General features: G+C 45.8%; 1 protein-coding gene across 1 annotated transcript in view; it reads left to right on the top strand.

Annotated features, from left to right (window-relative positions):
• Positions 1–15,693, top strand: part of PLD5 (phospholipase D family member 5) — a 97,569-nt gene that overhangs the window by 31,899 nt on the left and 49,977 nt on the right. Inside the window, exons 3-4 of the mRNA XM_023744513.1 lie at positions 4,723–4,891; positions 9,750–9,861. Coding sequence (XP_023600281.1) covers positions 4,723–4,891; positions 9,750–9,861 — 281 coding nt within the window. The remainder of the gene's footprint in view (positions 1–4,722; positions 4,892–9,749; positions 9,862–15,693) is intronic.

Genomic DNA, 15,693 nt, shown 5'->3' with positions numbered 1-15,693 from the left:
TAAACAGAGGATTTTCAGTAAAACACCCCGGGGGCTCAGACTTGTTTGGAAAAGTCAAGGCAGAGGCTGCCGCCTTCGGCAGGGTCCCCCAAGAGGCCCCCGGCCTGTCGGAGAGGCCTCCTTACAGACCTTCCAACCAAGTCCCGTGCTTCCCCACAGCATTAGAATTCCAGCTCATGTCCATGTTGGGCTCCCGGAGGGGGCTCAGTAACGAGCATCCTTCTTCCTGAGCAAGTTGACAGTCCTGACCAGGAGCAGCAGGTGGAGGCTCAGCCAGGCCTAGCACCCAGCCACAGTCAGCCTTAGACGAGGGTCAGCTTGGCCATGAAGGCGCTTGTCCAGGCACAGCGTGTGGGGGCTGGGGTGGGATGGCTTTCCCAGGAGGAAGACATGAGGAAGAAGCTGAATGTGTATCTCAATCTCCCAATCGGGTCATTCACCGCCCCTCTTGAGCAGGGCGAGGAAAGGTCTAGTTTAGAGAAAGGCAAAGTTGTGTCACACCACAGAGCACCCTTGAACCTGGAAGTGACGTCAAGAATGGGGCAGAAGCCCTGGCCGGTTTGGCTCAGTAGATAGAGCATCGGCCTGGGGACTGAAGGGTCCCAGGTTCAATTTCAGTCAAGGGCACATGCCCGGGTTGTGGGCTCGATCCCCAGTGTGGGGCATGCAGGAGGCAGCCAATCAATGATTCCCTCTCATCATTGATGTTTCTATCTATCTCTGCCTCTCCCTTCTTCTCTGAAATCAATAAAAATGTATTAAAGAAAAAAAGAATGGGGCAGAATTTCCTCATAGTACCCATATCCTGTCTGCTTTACCTTCAAATGTCTAATGTTTATTGCCTGCCTTTCCCACTAACATGTGAGCTCTGTGAGGGAGGATCACTGTCTGTGTCTCTCCACTCTTCTCCAAATCCAGGGCTCACACCCAAGTTGAAGCCACCATCATCTTCATGTAGGCCCTAGTCATTCATAGATAGATAGATAGATAGATAGATTGATTGATTTCAGAGAGGAAGGGAGAAGGAGAGAGAGAGAGAAACATCAATGATGAAGGAGAATCATTGATAGGCTCCCTCCTGCATGCCCCTCACCGGGGATCAAGCCCACAACCCCACCAGAAGAGCTTTGTCTGGTGCCTGGGAGCTGGCTTGGCCTTCACTGGACAGCCCATCAGTCCGGGGCATCAGTCACCCCCGGGGCAGCTCTCAACTCCAGTGGGATGAGAGTTCCCAGGAGGGTTCCACACAGTCCCCCCGAGGGCCCCGTGACACAGCTCAGCTGCCCGTGGCTCTGACCTGCTCATTCGGGTTTTCTGATGGGCCTTCCCCTTTCACTGACCCTGCTCCCTCCTTCCTGCTTCCTGGGAACCCTCCCGAATGAATGTCTCACATCCTTGTCTCAGCTTGGGGCTCGGCTTTGGGGGACCAGAGGGTCTCGGCTCTCAGGTCCCCCAGGCCCTCTGATTCCTCATGTGACGGGTGAACCTGCCACCTGGGCAGTGGGTCATCTTCTGCTTCACGTCGGAGACCCCAGTATCTCTTGGGGAAGGCCAGCCTTCTTCCTTGTCAATCCTGGGGTGTGATCACAGCCAGCGGACCCACCGAGGTGCATCCTTTTGCTCTGAGTGCAAGTCTAATTGTATTGATGAACTAAGGCCCCCTGCTCAGCTCATTGATTAATGCCGTCAGCCAAGACCTCAGGAATGAAAGTCAATGAATTGACCGCCAAGCAGCCTGTGTAGGTCAGCAGGTGCCAATAACCGACCCCTTGCGCTGGCGATGAGAGAAAGTATGTAGATCCTTTGTAGTGACTGTGCTATATCAGTTTGAGAACTTGCAGGCATTTTAATTGTAAGCTTTTAGGCTGTAAGTTACTGCTTAAAATTGTCTTTAGCGCTTACTAGGAAGCAGGCACGGAGCAAAGAACTTCGCATAGATTATTTCTTCTAATCTTTGTAATAACTGTTTCACTCTCAGAAGTGGAAAGAGATTTTAATAAGTTAATCCTACGTCCAAGGTTTCACAGCTAATAACTGGCAGAGCTGGGTTTCGTCTGCCTTATTGCAAATCCTCTGCTCTTTAACATTTCTCTCTGCTCTTTAACAAGTCAAGTGTGAAAGGATAATACCAGATAGAGATTCTTTGTGTTTAACACACACACACACACACACACACACACACACACACACACACACGTTTAAAGCTAGCGAATGTTGGGACTGCACTTTTTAGTAGCTTATTCGAGGGGAACTACAGGTATTTCTTTTAAAAGGTGAAGTATTGCCCAGCCGGCATTGCTCAGTGGTTGAATATCGACCTATGAACCAGGAGGTCATGGTTCAATTCCTGGTCAGGGCACATGCCCGGGTTGTAGGTTTGATCCCCAGTATGGGATGTGCAGGAGGCAGCCGATCAGTGATTCTCTCTCATCATTGATGTTTCTCTCTCTCTCTCCCTTTCCCTTCCTCTCTGAAATCAATAAAAATATACTTTAAAAAAATAAAAGGTGAAATTTTTTCCTGAATTGAAAGAGAAAATTTGATGATCCCATTAATTTTGACAAACAAATACATAGTTAATGAAAACAGCCAGAATTCTATTTTAAAATCTACTAACAATGTCAAACCCTTTTTCTTATATTTATTCCACCTCAGCTCCCTGGGCTCACTGTTCAAACCATTTGTCGTTTATCTTAGAGCACCATGAAAAGAAGCATGAAAAGATTTAAATATATATATATATATATGTTATTGATTTCAGAGAGGAAGGGAGAGGGACAAAGAGACAGAAACATCCATGATGAGAGAGAATCATGGATCGGCTGCCTCCTGCACGCCCCCTACTAGGGATCGAGCCCACAACCCCTGGCATGTGCCCTTGGCCGGAATCAAACCCGGGACCCCTCAATCTGCAGGCCAACGCTCTATCCACTGAGCCAAACCAGCCAGGGCCATGAAAGGATTTTTGCTGTCTTGTGTCTGTACATTCAGCCTTTCCCCCTTGTTCTTAGGCATCAGAAATAGTGCCACCGCCTTTGGGCACAGTTCTCTCAGAGCCGGCCTGCTGGCATCCCTGGGACTTGGCCAAAGGTGGATGTTAATGAGGTCTGTTCACTCCTCTCGTTGAGAAGCAAGCACGGAGCGAGGGCTGCTGTCCCGTGGAAATGAGTCCTGCCTGGATGCTCATGACATCTGCCCCTGGAGAGAAGCGGGCTGTTGGTTGTTAGAGGAAATGAAATGATAGGTCACAGAAACAAGCCCAGTTATTTCTACGCTGATTTCTAGAAGCTTTTTCTACGGGGGCGTAGGAAGCAGGCGCCGAGTCGCTGCAGGGATGGTCCAGCTTTCCTGGTCCTTTGGGAGGAGGCGGGCAGGGCCTTTGTTCTGGACATTCATTACCCAAACCCAAGCGTGCCCCCCAGAGCAGCTCCTCTATTTTTACTTTTAGTACAAATTCATCATTGATGCGGTTCCTTAGTAAAAATCAAATAATAATAATAAGTGTGGTCTTCGTTGGCTCCCAGGAATTGCTTTTCCCTCCTCTGCTGGCCTTCCCGGTACTTCTGTCTCCTTCTCCTGCCCCACTTTCTCTACCAACCAGAGGGATTAGATGCTTCCCGAACTTGGCTTTGACCCGATTCTCTTCTCTTGAGAAATCTCTCTTGCGGATCTTATCCACTTCTAAGGCTTCAAGAGGGGGAAATTTGTTACAAGAATGTGTGTGAAACAGAAAGAAAAAGGAGCCGATGATGCTTTATCCATCGGACGAGCACATAACCCTTTCTGTGCCTGAGACCCCTTTGTCAGTCTGAGGAACCCCATGGCCCCCTTCCTTGGAGAATGGTCTTTTAGTTAAAATACATAGAATTGCAAAGGAAACCAATCATGTAGAAATAAAGTTATAAAATATCTCGAAGAAACAGAATTGTGGCGTATCTGTAATAATAAAAGCGTAATATGCTAATTAGACCAGACAGCTGAATGACCTTCCAGACGTCATTCCGGACGAAGCCGTGGTGGAGGGGTGAGGCAGAGGCAGTTAGGGGCAATCAGGCAGGCAGGCGAGCGGTTAGGAGCCAGCGGTCCCGAATTGTGAGAGGGATGTCCGACTGCCAGTTTAGGTCCAATCCCGCAGGGATTCCTATGGGATCAGGCCTAAACCGGCAGTCAGACATCCCCCAAGGGGTCCCGGATTGCGAGAGGGTGCACGCCAGGCTGAAGGACCCCACCCCATGCACAAATTTCATGCACCGGGCCTCTAGTTCATCAATAACTCATGAAATAACAAGATCTGATGACCGGAATCAAACCCAGGACCCTTTGGTCCGCAGGATGACACTCTTAGTAACTGAGCCAAACCGGCTGGGGCTACAAACATATTTTCAAAAAGAAATATATTATCAGGGGAAGATGCTGGAGCAGGAAGCTCTGAATTTTTTTTTTTCAAGGCTAGTTTGAAACTGGACATGAGGGACATATACCATGATTTTATGAAACACGATTACTAACTGAGAAAAAACAGAGCCTAAACTCTTAGAACACAGTAGATTAACAGAGGGGAAATGCCAAGACATCTTTGATGAAAACTGTAAATTATGAGAAACATGTACACCCAGGAAGAGGAAAGAGTATTTTTCAGATGTCTCCGCATGTGTGTATGAAGATCTGTGGCTTCCCATTTGACTAGGTCTTGTTTGTTTGTTTTTCAAAATCTTTCCTAAGAGTCGCCCTGGTGGAAAACATCCCTGCGGGCCTTAACTATTCGGAAAACGCACCGTTTCACCTGTCACTCTACCAAGGCTGGATGAACCTACTCACCATGGCCCAGAAGTCGGTGGACATCGTGTCTTCCCACTGGGATCTCAACCACAGTCACCCATCGGCGTGTCAGGTAAGCGCATCCGCAGGGCGTGGGCGATGGTTTTACTGGGGTGCACTCAACACGCCTTAGTACTCCGGCCTCCGCTTCTCACGTGCAAGCTCATGTTTATAGTCTACTGTCCCCCGTAGTCCATGGACATCACTGCATTTGTGTGTGTGTGTGTGCTGTTGCTCATCGCATGTTGCTCAGCTCCTGCTAGGACGCCTGGCTTTCAAGGGCAAAATCATGTTTCGTGTTTGCACACCAGAGGCTCTCTATACGGACTTGTTGTACTGGGCAACTTCAGGGGCACCATTGGTATCATGGTGCCTGTGGCTGGCATGTCCCGGAATTCATCTTGGCACAACATGCGTGCTTACGGTTCTAATTCTGTAACCGCTTGCCGGGGCGTTCGGTTGGTTAATTGGTGTCATAATTTGTCCCAGGACCCAGGGCCAACTTTTTAAATAGTTCTCTTCAGCCAGAACCGGTTTGGCTCAGTGGATAGAGCATCGGCCTGCGGACTGAAAGGTCCCAGGTTCGATTCCGGTCAAGGGCATGTACCTGGGTTGCGGGCACATCCCCAGTAGGAGGTGTGCAGGAGGCAGCTGATCGATGTTTCTCTCATCGATGTTTCTAACTCTCTATCTCTCTCCCTTCCTCTCTGTAAAAAACTCAATAAAATATATATTTTTTAAAAAGTTACATTATTTAAAAAAATATATATATATAAAAAATAAATAAAAAATAAATAGTTCTCTTCAGGCCACCAAGTTTACCATTTCTAAAAAAGAAAGTACTACACTCGCTGGTTTGGCTCAGTGGATAGAGCGTCGGCCTGCGGCCTTAAGGGTCCCAGGTTGGATTCCTGTCAAGGGCACATGCCCAGGTTGCCTGCTTGATCCCCAGTAGGGGGCGTGCAAGAGGCGGCTCATCAATGAGTCTGTCTCATCATTGATGTCTCTATCTCTCTCTCTCTCCCTCTCCCTTCCTCTCTGAAATCAATAAAAATATATTTTTTAAAATAAATAACTAACTAAATAAATAAGAAGGTACTGGCTGAAAGCCTATTTGATTTAAATTTTACCTAATTAGAAGGACTCGGGCGTAGATACTTTTTAAAAGAGAACTTGGGGGATCCATTGGGCAGGCAGGATTGAGAATCACTGCCTTAAACCACTCCAGTCTAACAAACATCGTTTGCTTTTTTATAAATTTCAAGACGAGGACCAGGTTGTTCCCCTCCCCCATCCAGTTTGTCAACCTGATTTTGCCTGTTTCAACTTAATCCCATTTTTTCCCTCCTGTCGTCTGGGGGATGATGTGAAAGGCCGGCGACTTGACTTTGAATATTACACATATGCCTGGACGCTGGGGCCGGCGTCCTATTAATTCTTGCAACTTTATCCTGGCACATGGCCAGGAAGAGAAGGGGTTGCTTGTGGATTTCAAACAGATTTCCCTTCTTCAGCCTTCTCATCTCCAGGCTAAATATTATTTCAGGCAAACTGGTGCAGTGTCAGCGTGAAAATTGCATAACCTAAATGGAAAGAGCGTCCCCTTCTTTCAAAATAGCATATTTAGCCCCAGCCGGTTTGGCTCAGTGGATAGAGCGTGGGCCTGCGGACTGAAGGGTCCCGATTCCAGTCAAGGGCACATGCCCAGGTGGTGGGCTCGATCCCCAGTAGGGGGCGTGCAGGAGGCAGCCAATCAATGATTCTCTCTCATCATTGATGTTTCTCTCTCTCTCTCCCTCTCCCTTCCTCTCTAAAATCAATAAAAATAAATTTTAAAAAAATAAATTAAGTTAAAAAATAGCATCTCTCCCCAAATTCAACACTCAGCAAATGCTTATCAATTGGCATTCTCCTGTTTGAAACCTGGTTGCGACATCCTTTTGAATGCGCCATTATTGAACAAATATTTATGAAGGGGCTGAGCTATTGCTGGGGATACAGCACCGAGTAAGCACAGTCCCCGCCCCTTTCTGCACAGTGTAGTGGGGAAAGCACAGAAAGCGATTGGTGGGAACACAGCGGGGGGGCGGGGCCTCTGGCTTGGCCTCTCCACTGAGCTCTCCGCTCCTGTGAACTCCTGTCCTCCCTCAGTGCTGTTCTTTCTGGCTCCGTTGCTGCTGCGGCTCCAGGCATCCATCTCTCCATCTGTTGAGCAATCCTAATTATGCTCTTGCTCGCTTCCCAGTATATTTCCAAGGGAAATCAACATTCTGCTCTAAACTCATAAGCACTATGATTAGCAGGAGTTTAACCTCTTTAAAAATTTTTTTTTAAATCCAATCACATGGACATGAATAAATCATGAAGCCAGACCGTCTTCCCAGTTATTTGGATTAAATAATGAGTTTTGTTTGAAGTTGTTTACTATCTGCTTGATTGGTTTCTCTCTGGATCTTCATCTCTGCGTTTGCCATTTCCCTAAGGTCTAGTTATGGTTTTGAAACTTTCTTTTTAAAAAGAATAGGTTGAGCCCTAGCCGGTTTGGCTCAGTGGATAGAGCGTCAGCCTGTGGACTGAAGGGTCCGGGGTTCGATTCCAGTCAAGGGCATGTACCTAAGTTGCAGGCTCGCTCCCTGACCCTGGAGGCAGTCAATCCACGCGTCTCTCTCACAGCGATGTTTCTCTCTCTCTATCTCTCCCCCTTCCTTCCACTCTCTCTAAAAATCATTGGAAAGATATTCTTGGATGGGGATTAACAAACAAAAAGAATAGGTTGGATTTTTTTCTCTCATTATCCCAGTATTAGCTTCTTTCTATAGAAAGTTTGGAAACTACAGAGAAATGGAAGAGAAACAAAATTAGCCATCTGACCATCAACAAAAAATGTTTTCATAGTTTGACATTTTATGCAGTAGTTCGTCCCCCTGTAATGTGTCTCTTCTGTTTCCAGAATCTTTATTTAGCAGGTGCATCAAACACAACTCCACAGCGTATTTCTCGTCACTGTATCTTCTCCCCTTCATCGTCCTTGATGGTGATGGGTGTTACTTAGCGTTTGATTAGAGTCCATCCTTGACTGTATTCCTCAGAGGGGTTATGTGGGTAAATAGTCTCTAAATCTATAAATAACTGCATGTATTTCTTTCATTCACCCTCGAAAGCGAAATCCGTGCCTGGGCTTCAGTCTTCTTCTCCCGTAATCTGAGTTAACTTAGTGTCACAGCTGGTTGGCTCCGTGCCACTCTGATCGAGTTTCCTTGATAGCTAAGTGTTTTGTTTTCAGCCAGAAGTTTGTCAGAATTCCTTTTTCTCGTTGCTGTGGAGTCGTTTTAGAGAATATGCTTAGGTGTGTCTTTCCACATCCCGTGAGCCTCCTTCTTGGATTATTTTTTCAACATGGAGGTCTTTCCTCAAGTTGAACCATTCTTCTTCTGTTATTTGCAAACTTATTCTTTTTGCCTCTTTTTCTCTTCCAGTGCACCTGTCAGTCACATGTCCTATCTCTGCGACTTATCCATCACACTAAACCCCTGTCCCCCTTATGTTTTCCTGCGCGCTCCAAAGCTTTAGGGGTTCCATCCTGGCCTTCTCTCTTTTCTAAGATCGATTGCAGAAGTCACCTCTCTTCCTCCACAAACCTCCATTCCGTCTTCTCAGTCTCCACGTCCTTTCTGTAGAATCACCATCAACAGCCCACTCTTATTGAAGTAAGATATGACTTTGCCACTTGGGGGCCAGTAAGACCAAAGCCTTCTTGCCTGTCCGGCCCCTGAAGGCATTTGAGTTTATGGCCGGATAACAAAAATAGTGGGGGGAAAAATCAATCAAAGAAAACCAGTTCCCTTTCATGATCAGGAGAGAGAATCCCTAAAAACACACAAGGGAAAGTAAACAGGATGATGTTGTAGCCCCCTCACCTGAGATCAGGTACGGACTATGGACCCAGATTCTTCCTGAGACGAAAACCTACTATCACATGTTCATGCTTGTGAAACTGTCCTTTAAAAATCTGGTTTTACTTTGCTTTTATTTCCGTTATTCTTAGGCTGTGTCAATAATTACAGATTGCGAGGCAGAGCATCGATTGAAGTCAATAGAACACACTTTAAACAAGATGGGGAATTCAGGCAGATCCCTGCGGAGCAGCCCTGCCTGATTCCCCCATCGGAGTTAACACTTAAAAAGGTGCTTACCTACCACTGACTCCTTTAATTCTCACCAGAGCCTTTTTAAAGTAAATATGAATATCCACATTTTACTGAGGGAAGAAACGAGCTCAGTGAGATTACAAAGACAGTGTGTAAATTGGAAAACCAGCTGGAATCCAGGCCTCTGTGGACCCAAACACAACTGTTTAATGTTCTCTGCTGCCTGTGTGTAGATAACGTCAGAGCTCATCAAACGTAAAACAAGGGCAGCCCTAGCCTATTTGGCTCAATGGATAGAGCATCGGCCTGCAGACTGAAGGGTCCCGGGTTCAATTCCAGTCAAGGGCACATACCTTGGTTGCAGGCTCAGGCAGGAGGCAACCAATCGATGTGTTTCTCTCCCATCAATATTTCTCGCTATCTTTCCCTCTCTCTTCCATTCTCTCTAAAAATCAAATGTCCTCAGATGAAGATTTTTTTAAAAAAAGGTAAAACAAGGGTAAATTTGCACTGTAGCATTGAAATTATTTATTGCGGTAATTGTTGGATTGCACAATACAGTACTCAAAAAATAAAAAAACAAAAGACTGTAATCTGTGTTCCTCTTACTGCTCTACATATACCAGTTCTCCTCTGGTAGAATTTTCAAGAATACCAACTGCTGAAGTGCTTTTCTTTCAAAATTTGAATGAATCGTTTTAATTTTTTGAGTACGTTATTTATGCCTAATTAAAGTAGCATCTATTTGGGTTTCCTGACTTTCTTTCTGATTATTTTTCCCAGGGTCAACGTCTTTTCAAAAAGCTGCTCCAGCTGACTTCGCAAAATATCGAAATCAAGCTAGTGAGCGATGTGACGGCTGATTCAAAGGTATTAGAAGCCTTGAAATTAAAGGGTAAGGCCAAGGTTGATACGCTACTCTACCTCCGGGTGTTCTGTTACAATACCTTTATTCTCATTTAATATGTAATTTCCTTATAATTAATGCATTTCACATAGTGGACTTCTTATTTCTCTTTTGATTTTTTAAATATATTTTATTGATTTTTTACAGAGAGGAAGGGAGAGAGATAGAGAGTCAGAAACATCGATGAGAGAGAAACATTGATCAGCTGCCTCCTGCACATCTCCTACTGGGGATGTGCCCGCAACCCAGGTACATGCCCTTGACCGGAATCGAACCTGGGACCCTTCAGTCCGCAGGCCGACGCTCTATCCACTGAGCCAAACCGGTTTCGGCTTATTTCTCTTTTGAAAAATGATCTCAGTACAGCCTCTAGATGAAAGAACTAATTACTCAGTACTGCTGGGACTTTTAATAGAGTTGTTGCATATTAGTTTATGCAAAGTAATCTAGTGGCCGTTTAGTGATAATTAACTAGAAAGAAGAATCGTTCCCTCTCTGATCACTTCCATGATGTGATTAGAAAAAAGAGCCACTCTGATCAGAACAGACACTGGAATTCTGTTTCTCTCTTGCTCCACAAATGACAGTTGTCCTCCTGCTTCTCAAAATTTAAAAGGGTGTAATCAGAGGTTTGAATCTGGAAAACTTCCTGATTCACAGCTTTTTATTGTTGTTAATCCTCACTCGAGGATATTTTTTTTTTTCCATTGATTTTTAGAGAGAGTGGAAGGGAGTGGGAGAGACAGAGAGCGAGAGAAACATCGATGTGAAAGAGACACATGGATTGGTTGCCTCTCATATGCACCCTGACCACAACAGGGCAGGGGATGGAGCCTGCAACCCAGGTACGTGCCCTTGACCAGAATCGAACCCACAACCCTTCAGTCTGTGGGCTGGCACTCTAACCATTGAGAAAAACCGGCTAGGGCCTGATTCACAGTTTCATTTTTATTTTTATAATGAACCTTTTTTAAAATATTTTTTTATTGATTTCAGAGAGAACGGGAAAGGGAGAGAGAGACAGAAACATTAATGATGAGAGAGAATCATTGATTAGCTGCCTCCTGCATGCCCCACACTGGGGATCGAGCCCCCAACCCAGGCATGTGCCCTGATCAGGAATTGAACCGGGACCTCCTGGTTCATAGGTCGACGCTCAACCACTGAGCCACGCCGGCCGGGCCTCACAGCTCATCTTGGTGCTGTTTAGACATGCTGAGCATTTTGCTTATCATCTTCCCTACATGTTATATTATACATTATTAATATTATATTTATATTGTTAGGCACTTATCACCATGCATACTATTTTCTATACATGGGAAAATAAAGAAAAATGATGAGATATGGCTGGGCCTAAAAAGCTTCACTCTGATAGTATCTTTGGAAAAGTAGAAAACACCTACTTCAGTGGATTGACAGATACAATCCACATGGATCAGAAATGCGTTATTACTTTTCCTGTTTAAGAAACATGGAATTGGCTCCCACTGTGGAAACTCTGTTATCTGACACGTTGCTGAAAATGGATTCCCTTTGGCTCACTCTGGGTACCTGCATCTGCAGATAAGTTTTCTCCTGGAGCTTTTTTGCGTGTCCCTTGGGTTTCATTCATCGTGAAGGATAGAATGCAGATGAGTTAGGAAGAGAGCGAAGAGCAGAAGAGTGTTTGACTGTACACCTGCAAATCTGCTGTTTGCCGCAGCTCATCCTCAATCTTGTCAACTCAACCAAAGTTAAAACTTAGGGAATATGCCCAGCCAGTGTGGGTCAGTGGTTGAGCATTGACCTATGAACCAGGAGGTCATGGTTCAATTCCCGGTCAGGGCACATACCCAGATTGTGGGCTCCATCCCCAGTAGGGGACGTGCAGGAGGCAGCCGACCAATGATTCTCTCTCATCTTTGATGTTTCTATCTCTCTCTCCCTCTCCCTTCCTCTCTGAAATCAATAAAAATATATTTTAAAAAATAAAATATAAAAACCGGAGAATATTAGAGCACGTAACAACCTTTCTTCAGTGCTGCTGAGTATATGGCTGCTCTAGATAGGAAATAGCTCTTAATGGATTTATGGCAAAGGCCCGGTTTACGTTTCTGTTGTGAACTATGAATTAAAACTTCATTCAGTTATTGCTTCTCACACACAAAAAAAGCAGCGTTTGGATGTCAGCTTATGTATATATTGCTACACCTTAGGCTCTCTTGCTGTACAATAGGTGTTCTTCTAAAAATACGAAAACAAATGATTTTCCTTTATAAAGGTGGAGCAGTAAACAGGACGTTAATTTCTCAGAGCTATATCCTAGGTACTGGTCACAGACCTATCTGGCTTTTATTAAGATATATATGTGTATACAGTACATATACAGGGTGTCCCCAAAAATGTATACACACTTTAACAGCTGATGAGAGAGAATCACTGATCGGCTGCCTCCTGCACGCCCCACACTGGGGATGAAGCCCCACAATCCGGGCATGTGTCCTGACCGGGAATTGAACCGTGGCCTCCCGGTTCATAGGTCGATGCTCAACCACTGAGCCATCCTGGCCAGGCTGACCAAGGAATTCTTCAAACTTCTACATCGAGCCCAGTTTTTCTGACTCCCTTTTTGTGTCTGAATCATCGATGCCCGTGTTTTCCGCCTGTGATGGTGCTCTGTGACTTTAAGAAACAGAGGCTCTCCTATTGTCTTTTTCCATTCTGCTTGTTTTTGAAACTTCCCAGAAAAATCCCAAAAGATTCCGACGGGAAGCGAGCCTCCTGCTCCTTCCCCGGAGGGGCCTACGTGATTTGTTGACTGAGTGTTGAGAGACGGCAGGAGACCTGTCATAACAGCGTCACCACGCGGACCACCAAGTGACACCTGTGATGCTGCCACCTGTGTGCAGCCATCAGACGACGCATCCGTGTCAGAGATGTGACGATGGGAACTCGGTGCTTCAGGGCCAAGGGAATATGGAAATGAGGGTTGCTTTAAAATTCAGCCATAGATGAGAAAATTCAACCTAGAAACCCTGAACTCTGATAAAGCTCGATTAAATTAAGCCCGGCCATTCCGAATACCACTCTGAGGGAGGCTGATTCTAAACCCTCAATCTGAGAATAGGGGGGCAGGTGTAAATTTGAAAATGAATACAAGCTGCCCCATTCCCAACTTAGACATTTTACAAGGTGACTGTTGAACTGCTTGCTCCAAATAAGCATAACGTAATTTGAGATAACGTAATTTGAGATTTTTTTGTGCGTGTTGAGGCCTCTTTACTTAGGTTTTACTGGCTTATAACGATTTCAAAGTCAAGATGTGGTTTTCTGTGCTCACTGAAGGTCACACGATCAAGTATGTTTACTAATTTCCCCAGAGGAAACTCTGTCTTCTTCTGGCTTTCATCCCACCATGTGAGAGGTTGCCGTTGTTAAGAAACCTGCGTATGCCATAAGGTCTTTTGTTGTCCCAGTGAAGGGCTCTCCTCATGATGTTCAATGCAGGAGCTGCCCCCTGGTGGTCAGTGCACTCCCACAGGGGGAGCGCTGCTCAGCCGGAAGCCGGGCTCATGGCTGGCGAGCCCAGTGGTGGTGGCAGGAGCCTCTCCGGCCTCTGCGCAGTCGGACATCCCCCGAGGGCTCCCGGACTGCGAGAGGGCGCAGGCCGGACTGAAGGACCCCCCCTCCCAAGTGCACGAATTTCATGCACCGGGCCTCTAGTAAGAAATATTAGTCATGCTCTGTTCACTGTGATGGTTCTGTTCTGATAGAGAAAGCACATTCTAACCTGGCTGGGAGTGGTACGCCCTGGGACATGGGAGCCAACATCTGAATGCAGTCCCTTCTCCTGTCCCGAGAACTGCCTATCATCATGGAAAGGGTTCCAGCTGCCTGGTCGGAACGGTCTAGTCCAGTGATGGCGGACCTTTTGAGCTCGGCGTGTCAGCATTTTGAAAAACCCTAACTTAACTCTGGTGCTGTGTCACATAGAGAAATTTTTTGATATTTGCAACCATAGTAAAACAAAGACTTATATTTTTGATATTTATTTTATATATTTAAATGCCATTTAACAAAGAAAAATCAACCAAAAAAATGAGTTCTCGTGTCACCTCTGACACGCGTGTCATAGGTTCGCCATCACTGGTCTAGTCCCAGAGGCACCCACCCTTATACCTTACCTACTGACCCATGCCTGTAATTCCTACTTTCCCACGTAATCTTTGCCTTTCTCCCCAATATAGGCAGCTGGCTTATGGTGGCGGGTAGAGCAGATGTTTGTGGGTGACCTGCTGCTCTCCCATGCTGCCGGCAGGATTGAAGTAAATGCTCATATAGGTTTCAACCCTGTCTCTGCTGAATTGGCTCAAGTAGTGATAGGCAGCCCTGGACCATCCCTTCCACCGCACCCTGACCTGGATGTCACTTGGTTGGTTGAATTGAATTGAATCCCCTGCCAGTAGAACTGCCAGTGCTCAATAGATACTGACTTGAATTTCCCAACGGGACTGGATTCGGGCTTTCCTAAACCCAGCGTAGACCCCTGTGATAGAAGCTTCTCTGCCTGCATGAATGCATGTCTTGGCCCTCTGACTTAGCTCTAAGCTCTTCCCAGTGTGTCCCCTTTGTCCCCATGGCTGCAACGAAGAGCCACCTCATCTCATTGGCACTTTAGGAGACACTGATGGATGCCATTCCTTTCTAGATGCCTGAAGGAAGGTGTCCACACTCCAGGTCCCTTTTGCTGGGACCAGAGTGGTCACAGACTCCCCTTAAACTCCCTTTTCCCGCCTGAGCCCACTCCTGGCTCCAGCCCCGTCTGTGCAGCCGCGAAAGTCCCAGCAGGCGCCGGCATATGGTTCAGTGCGTGCCAACCCACCATGCGGCTCAGCAAGCTGTCTGCTTGGCAGCCTCACACGCCTCCCTTCCTCATTCTTACTGTTTGGGGAGTCTGTTTAGTGACGAGATAAAATTGCCTGAGAGCCATTTCTTTATTACATGTATGTTGATTCCTTGCAAGGTGAACATTTTTTAGAGGCTGAAGAGAGAGAGGGGTGAGGCACAGATGCCCCAGTAATAAAAACCTGCCTGTAACCACCACGGATAGGATATATATTCAACTGTCAACTTGCCAGAAAACCTACAGATGAGGGATAATGTAGGATTTACTAAAAGTCTCTTTATCAAAACATTTGCCACACCAAAAATAACGCCATGTTAGGTGCATTTGCAAGGCAATTGCAGTTCATAATAGTTGTAACTAATCATCAGGTGTTGTTCTATGCACTTTATCTGCATTCTCTTTTAACCTCCAGGCATCCCTGAGCGGTAGATGCTGTTATTCTTTCCATTTTCCAGATTAACTGAGACACAGGAAGATGAAATCATGTGCCGAAGGTCCCATGGTTAGTGGGTAATAAAAGACATCTGCTGTGCTGATTCCTGGCAGAATGCCCCATGCCTACAATTTTGATCAATATTATTGGATCTCTGTAAATTACACATTTCGCAGAGGACTTAGAAAATTGCAAAAACATCCATCCCCCTCAGCGTAGCTCCATTGCCTTCTAAATTAAATGAAACAAAAAAATTAAATGAAGAAAATTGTAAGGAATTTGATTGTGGTGCCACAGTGCATAAAATGTAGCTATTTAGCAAGATCTGTTTTTGAAATCTGTCTCAGAGCGTGGTTGTTTGTTCTCAGCCACACGTACTGAAGAGTAAGGGCTGACACCACCCCTGGGTCCTGTGTAAAGATGTATTTTGTGATGAAATAAGAGACTCAGCTTTCAATTCTAGCTCTGAACCTTGAGCCAGTTGCTTTCTCACTCATCC

The sequence above is a fragment of the Myotis lucifugus genome, unplaced genomic scaffold (genome assembly GCF_000147115.1).
Source record: "Myotis lucifugus unplaced genomic scaffold, Myoluc2.0 scaffold_468, whole genome shotgun sequence".
Lineage (NCBI taxonomy): Eukaryota > Metazoa > Chordata > Mammalia > Chiroptera > Vespertilionidae > Myotis > Myotis lucifugus.
This window is presented reverse-complemented; position numbering and strand designations above follow the sequence as displayed.